Source organism: Coloeus monedula (genome assembly GCF_965178545.1).
Source record: "Coloeus monedula genome assembly, chromosome: 30".
NCBI lineage: Eukaryota > Metazoa > Chordata > Aves > Passeriformes > Corvidae > Coloeus > Coloeus monedula.
Genome location: NC_138810.1, coordinates 2,882,800 through 2,899,670, shown reverse-complemented (window position 1 = coordinate 2,899,670; position 16,871 = coordinate 2,882,800). Strand labels below are relative to the sequence as shown.

The 16,871-nt window shown below is 53.9% G+C and overlaps 1 protein-coding gene across 1 annotated transcript in view; it reads left to right on the top strand.

Moving 5' to 3' along the window:
• The window catches only part of SPATS2 (spermatogenesis associated serine rich 2), a 65,618-nt gene that overhangs the window by 46,918 nt on the left and 1,829 nt on the right, over window positions 1-16,871 (top strand). The window contains exons 6-11 of the mRNA XM_082299061.1: window positions 1,309-1,444; window positions 3,839-3,974; window positions 7,317-7,375; window positions 8,730-8,839; window positions 11,958-12,060; window positions 15,437-15,657. Of these exons, the coding sequence (XP_082155187.1) occupies window positions 1,309-1,444; window positions 3,839-3,974; window positions 7,317-7,375; window positions 8,730-8,839; window positions 11,958-12,060; window positions 15,437-15,657 (765 nt within the window). The remainder of the gene's footprint in view (window positions 1-1,308; window positions 1,445-3,838; window positions 3,975-7,316; window positions 7,376-8,729; window positions 8,840-11,957; window positions 12,061-15,436; window positions 15,658-16,871) is intronic.

The following is a 16,871-nucleotide window of genomic DNA, read 5'->3' as shown; positions in this document are numbered from 1 at the left end:
GGATTTTTTTGGGATTTTTGGGGATTTTTAGGGATTTTTTTTGGGATTTTTTGGGATTTTTTGGGATTTTTTGGGGATTTTAAAAAGAATTTTGGAGGATTTTTTTGGGATTTTGTGGGGATTTTTGGGGGTTTTTGGGGAGTTTTGGGGATTTTTTTTCAATTTTTGGGGGTTTTATTGGGGATTTCTTTTAATTTTTTGGGGGGATTTTTTTGAATTTTTTGGGGATTTTTTGGGGATTTTTTGGGATTTTTGGGGGATTTTTTGGGGATTTTTAGGGATTTTTTTGGGATTTTTAGGGATTTTTTGGGGATTTTGGGGGGATTTTTTAGGGATTTTTTGGGGATTTTTTGGGATTTTTTTGGGGATTTTTTCAGGGGATTTTTTGGGGATTTTTAGGGGAGTTTTTGAAATTTTTGCAGATTTTTTGGGGATTTTTTGGGATTTTCTGGGGGATTTTTTGGGGACTTTTGGGGATTTTTTTTCAATTTTCGGGGGTTTTATTGGGGATTTTTAGGGGATTTTTGGGGGATTTTTTTTCAGTTTTTTTTTATTTTAGGGGAATTTTTTTGAGATTTTTTGGGGGAATTTTAGGGATTTCTGGGGATATTTTTGGGGGGATTTTTGGGGGGATTCTTTAAGGATTTTTTTGCAATTCTTTTGGGGATTTGGGGGAATTTTTTGGGGAATTTTTTGGGGATTTTGGGGGATTTTTTTTTGGATTTTATTTTTCTTCTTTTGGGATTTTTTTTTTATTTTATTTTGGGGGGATTTTTTGGGGGGATTTTTTGGGGATTTTTGGGAATTTTTTTGAGGGTTTGTTGGGATTTTTCGGGGGATTTCTTTTGGGATTTTTTGGGGAATTTTGGGGGGATTTTGGGGGGAATTTTGGGGGATTTTTTGGGGATTTTATTTTTCTTCTTTTGGGATTTTTTTTTTTTATTTTATTTTGGGGGATTTTTTGGGGGGATTTTTTGGGGATTTTTGGGAATTTTTTTGAGGGTTTGTTGGGATTTTTCGGGGGATTTCTTTTGGGATTTTTGGGGGAATTTTTGGGGGATTTTGGGGGGAATTTTGGGGGATTTTTTGGGGATTTTATTTTTCTTTTTTTGGGATTTTTTTTTTTATTTTATTTTGGGGGATTTTTTGGGGGGATTTTTTGGGGATTTTTGGGAATTTTTTTGAGGGTTTGTTGGGATTTTTCAGGGGATTTCTTTTGGGATTTTTGGGGGAATTTTTGGGGGGATTTTGGGGGATTTTTGGGGGGATTTTTGGGGGAGAAATTGGATTTTCCTGGAGCCGTTCCAGGGGTGGATTCCCAATGGATTTTCCTTTCCCGCAGCCCTGGGGAACGGAATTCCGGCTTTTCCCACCCAATCCCTGCCCGGGGCCCCTTCCCGGAGCCCCCGGAGCAGCCCCGGATCCCCAGGAGGGAAAAAACTGGGTCAGAAACGGGAAAAATGGGAATTGGGGAGGGAAAAATGGGAATTAGGGGGGAAAAATGGGAATTATGGGGGGGAAATGGGAATTATGGGGGGGAAATGGGAATTGGGGAGGGAAAAATGGGAATTTTGGGAGGGAAAATGGGAATTATGGGGGGGAAAATGGGAATTGGGGTGGGAAAATGGGAATTCTGGAAGGAGAATTAGGAATTATGGAGGGAAAGATGGGAATTGGGGGGCAGAAAAATGGGAATTTTGGGGAGGAAAAAACAGGAATTGTGGGGGAGAAAATGGGAATTTTGGGGAGGAAAAAACAGGAATTGTGGGGGAGAAAATGGGAATTTTGGGGTGGGAAAAATGGGAATTTTGGGGAGGAAAAAATGGGAATTGGGGAGGGAAAAATGGGAATTGGGGAGGGAAAAATGGGAATTGGGGTGGGAAAAATGGGAATTGGGGAGGGAAAATGGGAATTGGGGAGGAAAAACGGGAATTGGGGTGGGAAAACAGGAATTATGGGGGAAAACCAGGAATTATGGAGGGCAAGATGGGAATTGTGGAGGGAAAAATGGGAATTATGGGGGGAGGAAAAATGGGAATTATGGGGGGGGAAAAATGGGAATTTTGGGGTGGGAAAAACGGGAATTGGGGAGGGAAAAATGGGAATTCTGGAAGGAGAATTAGGAATTATGGGGGAAAGATGGGAATTGGGGGGAGGAAAAACGGGAATTGGGGGGGAAATGGGAATTGGGGAGGGAAAAATGGGAATTTTGGGGGAAAATGGGAATTGGGGAGGGAGAATGGGAATTGGGGTGGGAAAATGGGAATTGGGGTGGGAAAACAGGAATTATGGGGAGGGAAAAATGGGAATTTTGGGGAGGGAAAATGGGAATTTTGGGGAGGGAAAAATGGGAATTTTGGGGTGGGAAAATGGGAACTGGGGAGGGAAAACCAGGAATTATGGGGGAAAACCAGGAATTATGGAGGGCAAGACGGGAATTGTGGAGGGAAAAATGGGAATTATGGGGGGAGGAAAAATGGGAACTGGGGGGGGAAAAATGGGAATTTTGGGGTGGGGAAAACGGGAATTGGGGTGGGAAAAATGGGAATTCTGGAAGGAGAATTAGGAATTATGGGGGAAAGATGGGAATTGGGGGGAGGAAAAACGGGAATTGGGGGGAAAATGGGAATTGGGGAGGGAAAAATGGGAATTTTGGGGGAAAATGGGAATTGGGGAGGGAGAATGGGAATTGGGGTGGGAAAATGGGAATTGGGGAGGGAAAACAGGAATTATGGGGAGGGAAAAATGGGCATTTTGGGGTGGGAAAAATGGGAATTTTGGGGTGGGGAAAACGGGAATTGGGGTGGGAAAAACGGGAATTGGGGTGGGAAAAATGGGAATTAGGGAGGGAGAATGGGAATTGGGGATGGAAAATGGGAATTGGGGATGGAAAATGGGAATTGGGGAGGAAAAATGGGAACTGGGGGGGGAAAGATGGGAATTTTGGGGTGGGAAAACCGGGAATTGGGGTGGGAAAAACCGGGAATTGGGGTGGGAAAAATGGGAATTGGGGAGGGAAAAATGGGAATTTTGGGGGAAAATGGGAATTGGGGAGGGAAAATGGGAACTGGGGTGGGAAAATGGGAATTGGGGTGGGAAAATGGGAATTTTGGGGGAAAATGGGAATTGGGGTGGGAAAAATGGGAATTGGGGAGGGAAAAATGGGAATTTTGGGGGAAAATGGGAATTGGGGAGGGAAAACAGGAATTATGGGGAGGGAAAATGGGAACTGGGGTGGGAAAATGGGAATTGGGGTGGGAAAACAGGAATTATGGGGAGGGAAAAATGGGCATTTTGGGGAGGGAAAAATGGGAATTTTGGGGAGGGAAAAATGGGAATTTTGGGGTGGGAAAATGGGAATTTTGGGGAGGGAAAGATGGGAATTTTGGGGTGGGAAAACAGGAATTTTGGGGAGGGGAAAATGGGAATTTTGGGGAGGGGAAAATGGGAATTTTGGGGAGGGGAAAATGGGAATTTTGGGGTGGGGAAATGGGAATTTTGGGGAGGGAAAGATGGGAATTTTGGGGTGGGAAAACAGGAATTTTGGGGAGGGGAAAATGGGAATTTTGGGGAGGGGAAAATGGGAATTTTGGGGAGGGGAAAATGGGAATTTTGGGGGAAAATGGGAATTGGGGAGGGAAAATGGGAACTGGGGTGGGAAAATGGGAATTGGGGTGGGAAAACAGGAATTATGGGGAGGGAAAAATGGGCATTTTGGGGTGGGAAAAACGGGAATTGGGGTGGGAAAAATGGGAATTGTGGTGGGAAACCCGGGAATTGTGGAGGAAAGGTGGGAATTGTGGAGGAAAGGTGGGAATTGCGTGGCTGGGCCCCGCAGGCGGCAGCCTGGAGAAGTCGCTGAAGGATCTGCAGCGCTGCGCCGTGGCCCTGGCGCGGTTCCGGGCGCTGCTGCGGCAGGACACGGAGAGCTCCGTGAGGAGCCTGAAACGCGCCTTCGGAGACATCCAGAGCTGGTCTGGGAATGTGGGAATGTGGGAATGGGAATGTGGGAATGGGAATGGGAATGGGAATGTGGGAATGGGAATGGGAATGTGGGAATGGGAATGGGAATGTGGGAATGGGAATGTGGGAATGGGGATGGGAATGGGGCAGTGAGGGACACGGAGAGCTCCGTGAGGAGCCTGAAACGCGCCTTCGGAGACATCCAGAGCTGGTCTGGGAATGTGGGAATGGGAATGTGGGAATGGGGATGTGGGAATGGGAATGGGAATGGGAATGTGGGAATGGGAATGTGGGAATGGGAATGGGAATGTGGGAATGGGAATGTGGGAATGGGGATGGGAATGTGGGAATGGGGATGTGGGAATGGGAATGTGGGAATGGGAATGGGAATGGGAATGTGGGAATGGGGATGGGGCAGTGAGGGACACGGAGAGCTCCGTGAGGAGCCTGAAACGCGCCTTCGGAGACATCCAGAGCTGGTCTGGGAATGGGAATGGGAATGTGGGAATGGGAATGGGAATGGGAATGGGAATGTGGGAATGGGGATGTGGGAATGGGAATGTGGGAATGGGAATGGGAATGGGAATGTGGGAATGGGGATGGGGCAGTGAGGGACACGGAGAGCTCCGTGAGGAGCCTGAAACGCGCCTTCGGAGACATCCAGAGCTGGTCTGGGAATGTGGGAATGGGAATGGGAATGGGAATGGGGATGTGGGAATGGGAATGGGAATGTGGGAATGGGAATGTGGGAATGGGAATGGGAATGGGGATGTGGGAATGGGGATGGGAATGGGGATGGGAATGGGAATGGGAATGTGGGAATGGGAATGTGGGAATGGGAATGTGGGAATGGGAATGGGAATGTGGGAATGGGAATGTGGGAATGGGAATGTGGGAATGGGAATGGGAATGGGGATGTGGGAATGGGGGAATGGGAATGGGAATGTGGGAATGGGAATGGGAATGGGAATGTGGGAATGAGAATGGGAATGGGGCAGTGAGGGACACGGAGAGCTCCGTGAGGAGCCTGAAACGCGCCTTGGGAGACATCCAGAGCTGGTCTGGGAATGGGAATGGGGATGTGGGAATGGGGATGGGAATGTGGGAATGGGGATGGGAATGTGGGAATGGGAATGGGAATGTGGGAATGGGGATGGGAATGGGAATGGGAATGTGGGAATGGGAATGTGGGAATGGGGATGGGAATGGGGCAGTGAGGGACACGGAGAGCTCCGTGAGGAGCCTGAAACGCGCCTTGGGAGACATCCAGAGCTGGTCTGGGAATGGGAATGGGAATGTGGGAATGGGAATGTGGGAATGGGGGATGGGAATGTGGGAATGGGAATGGGGCAGTTCCGGGGGAGCTGGGAGGGGAGAATTCCATGGACAGAAGTTCCTTCTCCTGCTCCCCAAGTCCTCCTTCCCCCAATTCCCACCCCAATTCCCATCCCCAATTCCCACCCCAATTCCCATCCCAATTCCCCATCCCCAATTCCCATCCCAATTCCTTCCCCCAATTCCCATCCCCAATTCCCACCCCAATTCCCACCCCAATTCCCATCCCAATTCCCACCTTCTCCCACCCCAATTCCCACCCCAATTCCCACCTTCTCCCGCCCCAATTCCCGGCAATTCCCACTTTTCCCTCTCGGCTCTCTCCCGGCGCTTCCCGCGGCTCCGGCTGCCACCTGCCGGCGATTCCTGCCTGGAATTCCCTGCCCGGAGCCTTCCCTGCTCCTCCCCTCTTCCCTTTTCCCTGCTTTTCCCTGCTTTTCCCTGATTTTCCCTGCTTTTCCCTGATTTTCCCTGCTTTTCCCCCCTTTTCCCCCCTTTTCCCTGCTTTTCCCCGCTTTTTGCCCCTTTTCCCTGATTTTTCCCCATTCCACCACTAAACCTCTTCCCTTTGCCCTGATTTTCTCCCCATTTTCCCTGCTTTTCCCCCTTTTTTCCTCATTTTTGACTCCTTTTCCCCCATTTTTTCCTCGTTTTTCCCCCATTTCCCCCCATTTTTCCCATTTCCCCCCCCATTTTCCCCATTTTCCCTGTTTATCCCCCATTTTCCCATTTTTTCCCCTTTTTTCCCAATTTTCCCCATCCCAGCCCTAAACCTCTCCCAATTTTTCCCAATTTTTCCCCATTTCCCCCCATTCCCCCCTTTTTTTCACCGTTTTTCTCCCATTTCCCCCCATTTTTCCCATTTCCCCCATCCCATCCCTAAATCTCTCCCCATTCCCCCCTCTTTTCCCCATTTCTCCCCATTTTTCTCCATTTTTCCCCCCTTTCCCCCCCTTTTCCCTCCCATTTTCCCCGCTTTTCCCCCATTTCCCCCCTTTTTTCCCACTTCTCCCCATCCCAGCCCTAAACCTTGCCCATTTCTCCCCATTTTTCCCCATTTCCCCCCCTTTTTTCCCCATGTTTTCCCCCATTTTCCCATTTTTTCCCCCATTTTCCCAATTTTTTCCCCATTCCCCTCCTTTTTCCCCATTCCCCCCCCTTTTTCCCCCATGTTTTCCCCCATTTTCCCATTTTTTCCCCCATTTTCCCCATTTTTTCCCCATTCCCCTCCTTTTTCCCCATTCCCCCCCCTTTTTCCCCCATGTTTTCCCCCATTTTCCCATTTTTTCCCCCATTTTCCCAATTTTTTCCCCATTCCCCTCCTTTTTCCCCATTCCCCCCCTTTTTTCCCCATGTTTTCTCCCATTTTTCCCCCTCATTTTCCCAGTTTTTTTCCCCATTTTCCCCCATTTTTCCCCCTTTTTCCCCATTTCCCCCCATTTCCCGCCCTTCCCCATCCCATCCCATCCCATTCCCAGTCCCCTCCCAGTCCCCTCCCAGTCCCTCCCAGTCCCTCCCAGTCCCCTCCCAGTCCCTCCCAGTCCCTCCCAGTCCCTCCCAGTCCCCTCCCAGTCCCTCCCAGTCCCTCCCAGTCCCCTCCCAGTCCCTCCCAGTCCCTCCCAGTCCCTCCCAGTCCCCTCCCAGTCCCCTCCCAGTCACCTCCCAGTCCCTCCCAGTCCCCTCCCAGTCCCTCCCAGTCCCTCCCAGTCCCCTCCCAGTCCCTCCCAGTCCCTCCCAGTCCCCTCCCAGTCCCCTCCCAGTCCCCTCCCAGTCCCTCCCAGTCCCTCCCAATCCCTCCCAGTCCCTCCCAGTCCCCTCCCAGTCCCTCCCAGTCCCCTCCCAGTCCCTCCCAGTCCCTCCCAGTCCCCTCCCAGTCCCTCCCAGTCCCTCCCAGTCCCCTCCCAGTCCCTCCCAGTCCCTCCCAATCCCTCCCAGTCCCCTCCCAGTCCCCTCCCAGTCCCTCCCAGTCCCTCCCAGTCCCTCCCAGTCCCTGACGCTCTCCGTTCCCGCTGTTGCAGCCTCATGGATCGGGAGGTGGCCCTGCTGGCCGAGATGGACACGGTCAAGGCGGAAGCGAGTGAGGCCCTGACCCCAAAATGGGACCCCCGACCCCAAAATGGGACCCCCGACCCCAAAATGGGACCCCCTGACCCCAAAATGGGACCCCTGACCCCAAAATGGGACCCCCTGACCCCAAAATGGGACCCCCTGACCCCAAAATGGGACCCCTGACCCCAAAATGGGACCCCCTGACCCCGGCCCCAACCCTGATCCCGACCCCAAAATGGGACCCCTGACCCCGGCCCTGACCCCAAAATGGGACCCCCCAACCCTGACCCCAACCCTGACCCCAAAATGGGACCCCCTGACCCCAAAATGGGACCCCCTGACCCCAAAATGGGACCCCCGACCCCAAAATGGGAACCCCTGACCCCAAAATGGGACCCCCTGACCCCAAAATGGGACCCCCCAACCCTGACCCCAAAATGGGACCCCCAACCCCAAAATGGGACCCCCGACCCCAAAATGGGACCCCCGACCCCAAAATGGGACCCCCTGACCCCAAAATGGGACCCCCAACCCCAAAATGGGACCCCCGACCCCAAAATGGGAACCCCCAACCCCAAAATGGGACCCCCGACCCCAAAATGGGACCCCTGACCCCGGCCCTGATGCCAAAATGGGACCCCCTGACCCCGACCCCAACCCTGACCCCGACCCCAAAATGGGACCCCCTGACCCCCGACCCCAAAATGGGACCCCCGACCCCAAAATGGGACCCCCCAACCCCAAAATGGGACCCCCTGACCCCAAAATGGGACCCCCCAACCCCAAAATGGGACCCCTGACCCCGGCCCTGACCCCAAAATGGGACCCCCTGACCCCGGCCCTGATGCCAAAATGGGACCCCCCGACCCCAAAATGGGACCCCCGACCCCAAAATGGGACCCCCCGACCCCAAAATGGGACCCCTGACCCCAACCCTGACCCCAAAATGGGAACCCCGACCCCAAAATGGGACCCCCTGACCCCAAAATGGGACCCCCCAACCCTGACCCCAAAATGGGACCCCCAACCCCAAAATGGGACCCCTGACCCCGGCCCTGACCCCAAAATGGGACCCCTGACCCAGATTCCCGGGGTTTTTCCCCCCTTTCCCCTGTGTAATTCCCTGTTCCCGGGGTTTTTTCCCTATTTCCCATCCCTAATTCCCTAAATCCCGGGGTTTTTCCCCCTTTCCCCTGTGTCATTCCCAGATTTCCATGTTTTCCCCCCTTTCCTGTGTGTCATTCCCGGGGTTTTTTCCCTATTTCCCATCCCTAATTCCCTAAATCCCGGGGTTTTCCTCATTTCCCGTGTGTCATTCCCTAAATCCCGGGGTTTTTCCCCATTTCCCGTGTGTCATTCCCGAATTTCCCGGGGTTTCCCAGTGGAGCTCCTGGCGCTCCGGCAGCGCCGCGCCGAGGCCCTGCGGAAGCTCACGGAGGCGGCGCCGGGAATGTCGGAGGAGCAGCTGCTGGAGCTGCGCGCGGACATCAAGGTGATCCCGGGGATCCGCGGGGATCCCTGCCCCGATCCCATGGAATCCCTGCCCTGATCCCATGGAATCCCTGCCCTGATCCCATGGAATCCCTGCCCTGATCCCTGCCCTGATCCCATGGAATCCCTGCCCCCGATCCCATGGAATCCCTGCCCCGATCCCTGCCCCTGATCCCATGGAATCCCTGCCCCGATCCCTGCCCTGATCCCATGGAATCCCTGCCCTGATCCCATGGAATCCCTGCCCCGATCCCATGGAATCCCTGCCCCTGATCCCATGGAATCCCTGCCCTGATCCCATGGAATCCCTGCCCCGATCCCATGGAATCCCTGCCCCTGATCCCATGGAATCCCTGCCCCGATCCCATGGAATCCCTGCCCCTGATCCCATGGAATCCCTGCCCTGATCCCATTGGAATCCCTGCCCCGATCCCATGGAATCCCTGCCCTGATCCCATGGAATCCCTGCCCTGATCCCATGGAATCCCTGCCCCGATCCCTGCCCCGATCCCATTGGAATCCCTGCCCTGATCCCATGGAATCCCTGCCCCTGATCCCATGGAATCCCTGCCCCGATCCCTGCCCCTGATCCCATGGAATCCCTGCCCCGATCCCTGCCCTGATCCCATGGAATCCCTGCCCTGATCCCATGGAATCCCTGCCCCGATCCCATGGAATCCCTGCCCCTGATCCCATGGAATCCCTGCCCTGATCCCATGGAATCCCTGCCCCGATCCCTGCCCCGATCCCATTGGAATCCCTGCCCCGATCCCTGCCCCGATCCCATTGGAATCCCTGCCCTGATCCCATTGGAATCCCTGCCCTGATCCCTGCCCTGATCCCATGGAATCCCTGCCCTGATCCCATGGAATCCCTGCCCCGATCCCATGGAATCCCTGCCCCTGATCCCATGGAATCCTTGCCCTGATCCCTGCCCCGATCCCATTGGAATCCCTGCCCTGATCCCATTGGAATCCCTGCCCCGATCCCATGGAATCCCTGCCCTGATCCCATGGAATCCCTGCCCTGATCCCATTGGAATCCCTGCCCTGATCCCATGGAATCCCTGCCCTGATCCCATTGGAATCCCTGCCCCGATCCCATGGAATCCCTGCCCCGATCCCATGGAATCCCTGCCCTGATCCCATTGGAATCCCTGCCCTGATCCCTGCCCTGATCCCATGGAATTCCTGCCCTGATCCCATTGGAATCCCTGCCCTGATCCCATGGAATCCCTGCCCCGATCCCATTGGAATCCCTGCCCTGATCCCATGGAATCCCTGCCCTGATCCCTGCCCTGATCCCATGGAATCCCTGCCCTGATCCCATGGAATCCCTGCCCCTGATCCCATGGAATCCCTGCCCCGATCCCTGCCCCTGATCCCATGGAATCCCTGCCCCGATCCCTGCCCTGATCCCATGGAATCCCTGCCCTGATCCCATGGAATCCCTGCCCCGATCCCATGGAATCCCTGCCCCTGATCCCATGGAATCCCTGCCCTGATCCCATGGAATCCCTGCCCCGATCCCTGCCCCGATCCCATTGGAATCCCTGCCCCGATCCCTGCCCCGATCCCATTGGAATCCCTGCCCTGATCCCATTGGAATCCCTGCCCTGATCCCTGCCCTGATCCCATGGAATCCCTGCCCTGATCCCATGGAATCCCTGCCCCGATCCCATGGAATCCCTGCCCCTGATCCCATGGAATCCTTGCCCTGATCCCTGCCCCGATCCCATTGGAATCCCTGCCCTGATCCCATTGGAATCCCTGCCCCGATCCCATGGAATCCCTGCCCTGATCCCATGGAATCCCTGCCCTGATCCCATTGGAATCCCTGCCCTGATCCCATGGAATCCCTGCCCTGATCCCATTGGAATCCCTGCCCCGATCCCATGGAATCCCTGCCCCGATCCCATGGAATCCCTGCCCTGATCCCATTGGAATCCCTGCCCTGATCCCTGCCCTGATCCCATGGAATTCCTGCCCTGATCCCATTGGAATCCCTGCCCTGATCCCATGGAATCCCTGCCCTGATCCCATGGAATTCCTGCCCCTGATCCCTGCCCCTGATCCCATGGAATTCCTGCCCTGATTCCATTGGAATCCCTGCCCCGATCCCTTGGGAATTTCCTGCTTTGATCCCGGTGCTCCCAGCCCCATTCCCAGTCCTGCACCGATCCCGGGCAGCTCCGGGTTGGATCTCCCCATTCCCTGTCCCCATTCCTGCTGGGAATTCCCGATTTTCCCGCTGGGAATTCCCAATTTTCCCGCTGGGAATTCCTGTTGTTCCTGCTGGGAATTCCTGATTTTCCTGCTGGGAATTCCCATCATTCCGGGTGGGAATTCCTGATTTTCCTGCTGGGAATTCCCATCATTCCAGGTGGGAATTCCCGATTTTCCCACTGGGAATTCCCATCGTTCCGGGTGGGAATTCCCATTGTTCCCAGTGGGAATTCCTGATTTTCCTGCTGGGAATTCCCATCGTTCCAGGTGGGAATTCCCATTGTTCCCAGTGGGAATTCCTGATTTTCCTGCTGGAAATTCCCGTTGTTCCGGGTGGGAATTCCCATTGTTCCCAGTGGGAATTCCCGATTTTCCTGCTGGGAATTCCCAATTTTCCTGCTGGGAATTCCCATCGTTCCGGGTGGGAATTCCCGATTTTCCCACTGGGAATTCCCGTTGTTCCCAGTGGGAATTCCTGATTTTCCCGCTGGAAATTCCCGTTGTTCCAGGTGGGAATTCCCATTGTTCCCAGTGGGAATTCCCAATTTTCCTGCTGGGAATTCCTGTCATTCCGGGTGGGAATTCCCATCATTCCAGGTGGGAATTCCCGATTTTCCCACTGGGAATTCCCATCATTCCAGGTGGGAATTCCCGTTGTTCCCAGTGGGAATTCCCGATTTTCTCGCTGGCAATTCCCGTCGTTCTGGGTGGGAATTCCCGATTTTCCCGCTGGGAATTCCCATCGTTCCGGGTGGGAATTCCCGTTGTTCCCAGTGGGAATTCCCGATTTTCCCGCTGGGAATTCCTGTCATTCTGGGTGGGAATTCCCGATTTTCCCGCTGGCAATTCCCGTCGTTCCGGGTGGGAATTCCCGTTTTTCCGTGGATTTTCCAGCACTTTGTGAGCGAGCGCAAGTTCGATGAGGAGCTGGGCCGGGCCGGGCGCTTCGGCTGCGACCTGGACGCGCTCAGGGGCAGCATCCGGAGCTTCGGCCAAGGTGGGTCCCAGAAATGCCGGGAGAATCCCGGGGAATCCAGGGGAATCCAGGGAAAATCCAGGGGAAATCCAGGGGAAATCCCAGGGGGAATCCAGGGGAATCCAGGGGAAATCTCAGGGGAAACTCCGTGGGAATCCAGGGGAAATCCAGGGGGATCCAGGGGAGTCCAGGGAAAATCCAGGGAAAACTCCGTGGGAATCCAGGGGAAATCTCAGGGAATCCAGGGAAAATCTCAGGGGAATCCAGGGGAAATTCCAGGGGAAATCCCAGGGAATCCAGGGGGAATCCCAGGGGAATCCAGGGGAAATCCAGGGGAATCCAGGGAAAATCCAGGGAAATCCCAGGGGAATCCAGGGAAAATCCAGGGAAATCCCAGGGGAATCCAGGGGAATCCAGGGGAAATCCCAGGGGAAATCCAGGGAAAATCCAGGGGAATCCAGGGAAAATCCAGGGAAAACTCCGTGGGAATCCAGGGGAAATCCAGGGGAAATCTCAGGGAATCCAGGGAAAATCCCAGGGGAATCCAGGGGAAATCTCAGGGGAATCCAGGGGAATCCAGGGAAATCCAGGGGGATCCAGGGGAAATCTCAGGGGAATCCAGGGAAAATCCAGGGGAATCCAGGGAAAATCCAGGGAAAACTCCGTGGGAATCCAGGGGAAATCCAGGGGAAATCTCAGGGGAATCCAGGGGAAATCCCAGGGGAAATCCAGGGGAATCCAGGGGAATCCAGGGGAAATCCAGGGAAAATCCAGGGGAATCCAAGGGAAATTCCAGGGGAATCCAGGGGAATCCAAGGGAAATCCCAGGGGAATCCAGGGGAATCCAGGGGGATCCAGGGGAAATCTCAGGGGAATCCAGGGAAAATCCAGGGGAAATTCCAGGGGAAATCCCAGGGGGAATCCAGGGAAATTCCAGGGAATCCAGGGAAATCCAGGGGGATCCAGGGAAATCCCAGGGGAAATTCCAGGGGAATCCCAGGGGAATCCAGGGGAATCCAGGGAAAATCCCAGGGGAATCCAGGGAAAACCCCGTGGGAATCCAGGGGGAATCCCAGGGAATCCAGGGGGAATCCCAGGGGAATCCAGGGGAAATCCAGGGGAATCCAGGGAAAATCCCAGGGGAATCCAGGGAAAATCCAGGGGAAATTCCAGGGGAATCCAGGGGGAATCCAGGGGAATCCAGGGGAAATCCCAGGGGAAATTCCAGGGGAATCCAGGGGAATCCAAGGAAAATCCAAGGGAAATCCCAGGGGAAATCCAGGGGAATCCAGGGGGATCCAGGGAAATCCCAGGGGAATCCAGGGGAATCCAGGGGAATCCCAGGGGAATCCAGGGGAATCCAGGGAAAATCTCAGGGGAATCCAGGGGAAATCCCAGGGGAATCCAGGGAAAACTCCGTGGGAATCCAGGGAAAATCCAGGGGAAATTCCAGGGGAATCCAGGGGGAATCCAGGGGAATCCAGGGGAAATCCAGGGGAAAATCCAGGGAAATCCCAGGGGAATCCAGGGGAAATCCAGGGGAATCCAGGGAAAATCCCAGGGGAATCCAGGGAAAATCCAGGGGAAATTCCAGGGGAATCCAGGGGGAATCCAGGGGAATCCAGGGGAAATCCCAGGGGAAATTCCAGGGGAATCCAGGGGAATCCAAGGAAAATCCAAGGGAAATCCCAGGGGAAATCCAGGGGAATCCAGGGGAAATCCAGGGAAAATCCAGGGGAATCCAAGGGAAATTCCAGGGGAATCCAGGGGAAATCCAAGGGAAATTCCAGGGGAAATCCCAGGGGGAATCCAGGGAAATTCCAGGGAATCCAGGGAAATCCAGGGGGATCCAGGGAAATCCCAGGGGAAATTCCAGGGGAATCCCAGGGGAATCCAGGGGAATCCAGGGAAAATCTCAGGGGAATCCAGGGGAAATCCCAGGGGAATTCAGGGAAAATCTCAGGGGAATCCAGGGGAAATCCCAGGGAATCCAGGGGGAATCCCAGGGGAATCCAGGGGAAATCTCAGGGAATCCAGGGAAAACTCTGTGGGAATCCAGGGGAAATCCAGGGGAAATTCCAGGGGAATCCAGGGGAAATCCAGGGGAAATTCCAGGGGAATCCAGGGGAAATCCAGGGGAAATCCAGGGGAAATCCCAGGGGAATCCAGGGGAAATCCAGGGGGAATCCCAGGGAATCCAGGGGGAATCCCAGGGGAATCCAGGGGAAATCCAGGGGAATCCCAGGGGAATCCAGGGAAAATCCAGGGGAATCCAGGGAAAATCCAGGGAAAATCCAGGGGAATCCAGGGAAAATCCAGGGGAATCCAGGGGAATCCAGGGGAAATCCCAGGGGAAATCCAGGGGAATCCAGGGGAATCCAGGGAAATCCAGGGGAATCCAGGGAAATCCAAGGGAAATTCCAGGGGAAATCCAGGGGAATCCAGGGAAATCCAGGGGAATCCCAGGGGAATCCAGGGGAATCCAGGGAAATCCAAGGGAAATTCCAGGGGAAATCCAGGGGAATCCAGGGGAAATCTCAGGGAATCCAGGGGAAATTCCAGGGGAATCCCAGGGGAAATCCCGGGGGAATCCAGGGGAATCCAGGGAATCCCAGGGGGAGTCCAGGGGAAATCCAGGGAAAATCCAGGGGAATCCAGGGGGATCCAGGGGGATCCAGGGGAAATCCAGGGGAAATCCAGGGAAAATCCAGGGGAATCCAGGGGGATCCAGGGGAATCCAGGGAATCCAGGGAAAATCCCACCTGGAGCAGGGCTCCATTCCCAGTGCCATTCCCAGTGCTCCCAGTGCCATTCCCAATGATCCCAGTGCCATTCCCAAGGATCCCAGTGCCATTCCCAGTCCCTCCCAGTCCCTCCCAGTGCCCCCAGTGCCATTCCCAAGGATCCCATTCCCATTCCTATTAATCCCAGTGCCATTCCCAGTCCCTCCCAGTTCCTCCCAGTGCTCCCAGTGCCATTCCCAGTGCCATTCCCAATGATCCCAGTGCCATTCCCAGCGCTCCCAGTCCCATTCCCAGTCCCTCCCAGTGCCCCCAGTGCCATTCCCAATGATCCCATTCCCATTCCCATTAATCCCAGTGCCATTCCCAGTCCCTCCCAGTCCCTCCCAGTGCTCCCAGTGCCATTCCCAGTGCCATTCCCAATGATCCCAGTGCCATTCCCAGCGCTCCCAGTCCCATTCCCAGTCCCTCCCAGTGCCCCCAGTGCCATTCCCAAGGATCCCATTCCCATTCCTATTAATCCCAGTGCCATTCCCAGTGCTCCCAGTGCCCCCAGTGCCATTCCCAAGGATCCCATTCCCATTCCCATTAATCCCAGTGCCATTCCCAGTCCCTCCCAGTGCTCCCAGTGCCATTCCCAGTCCCTCTCTCGGCAGTGTCCCACCCCAGGACGGGCTATTCCAGCCGCTCCCGCTGCAGCTCCGGCCCCGCGCTCCCAGCGGGATCCACCCCGGGATCCACCCCGGGATCCACCCTGGGATCCACCCTGGGATCCACCCCGGGATCCACTCCGGGATCCGCCCTGGGATCCACCCCGGCATTCCCGGGATCCCCCGGGGACGGCGCCGCCCCAACGGAGCCCAGCCCGGCACTGCAGGTGGGTCTGGGAGGGCGGGAATATCGGGATAGATCGGGAATATCGGGAATATCGGGAATATCGGGAATATCGGGAATATCAGGATATATCAGGAACAGGATCGGGAATATCGGGATAGATCGGGATAGATCGGGAATATCGGGAACAGGATCAGGAACAGGATCGGGAATATCGGGAATATATTGGGATATATCGGGAATATTGGGATATATCGGGATAGATCAGGAATATTGGGAATATCAGGAACAGGATCGGGAATATCGGGATAGATCGGGATAGATCGGGAATATTGGGAATATCAGGAACAGGATCGGGAATATCAGGAATATCAGGATATATTGGGATATATCGGGATATATCAGGAACAGGATCGGGAATATCGGGATATATCAGGAATATGGGGAATATTGGGAATATTGGGAATATCAGGAACAGGATCAGGAATATTGGGATATATCGGGATATATTGGGAATATCAGGAATATTGGGAATATCAGGATGTATTGGGATATATCGGGAATATTGGGAATATCGGGAAGAGGATTGGGAATATCGGGAGTATCAGGAACAGGAATATCGGGATATATCGGGAATATCGGGATATACCAGGACATATCAGGAACAGGATCGGGAATATCAGGAATATCGGGATAGATCGGAAATATCGGGAATATCAGGATATACTGGGATATATCAGGAACAGGATCAGGAATATAGGGATATATCGGGAATATCGGGAATATTGGGAATATCAGGATATATCGGGATATATCAGGAACAGGATCGAGAATATCAGGATATATTGGGATATATCGGAAATATCGGGATATATCGGGAATATTGGGATATATCAGGAATATCGGGATATATCGGGATCGGGAATATCGGGATCAGGATCAGGAATATCAGGAAGGGCAGGAATATCGGGAACAGCGGGATCAGGATTGGGAATATCGGGAGTATCAGGAACAGGAATACCGGGAATATTGGGATATATCGGGATATATCGGGAGTATTGGGATATATCAGGAACAGGATCAGGAATATTGGGATATATCGGGATATATTGGGAATATCAGGATATATTGGGATATATCGGGAATATTGGGAATATCGGGAAGAGGATTGGGAATATCGGGAGTATCAGGAACAGGAATATCGGGAATATCGGGATATATCGGGAATATTGGGAATATCGGGAATATCGGGATATA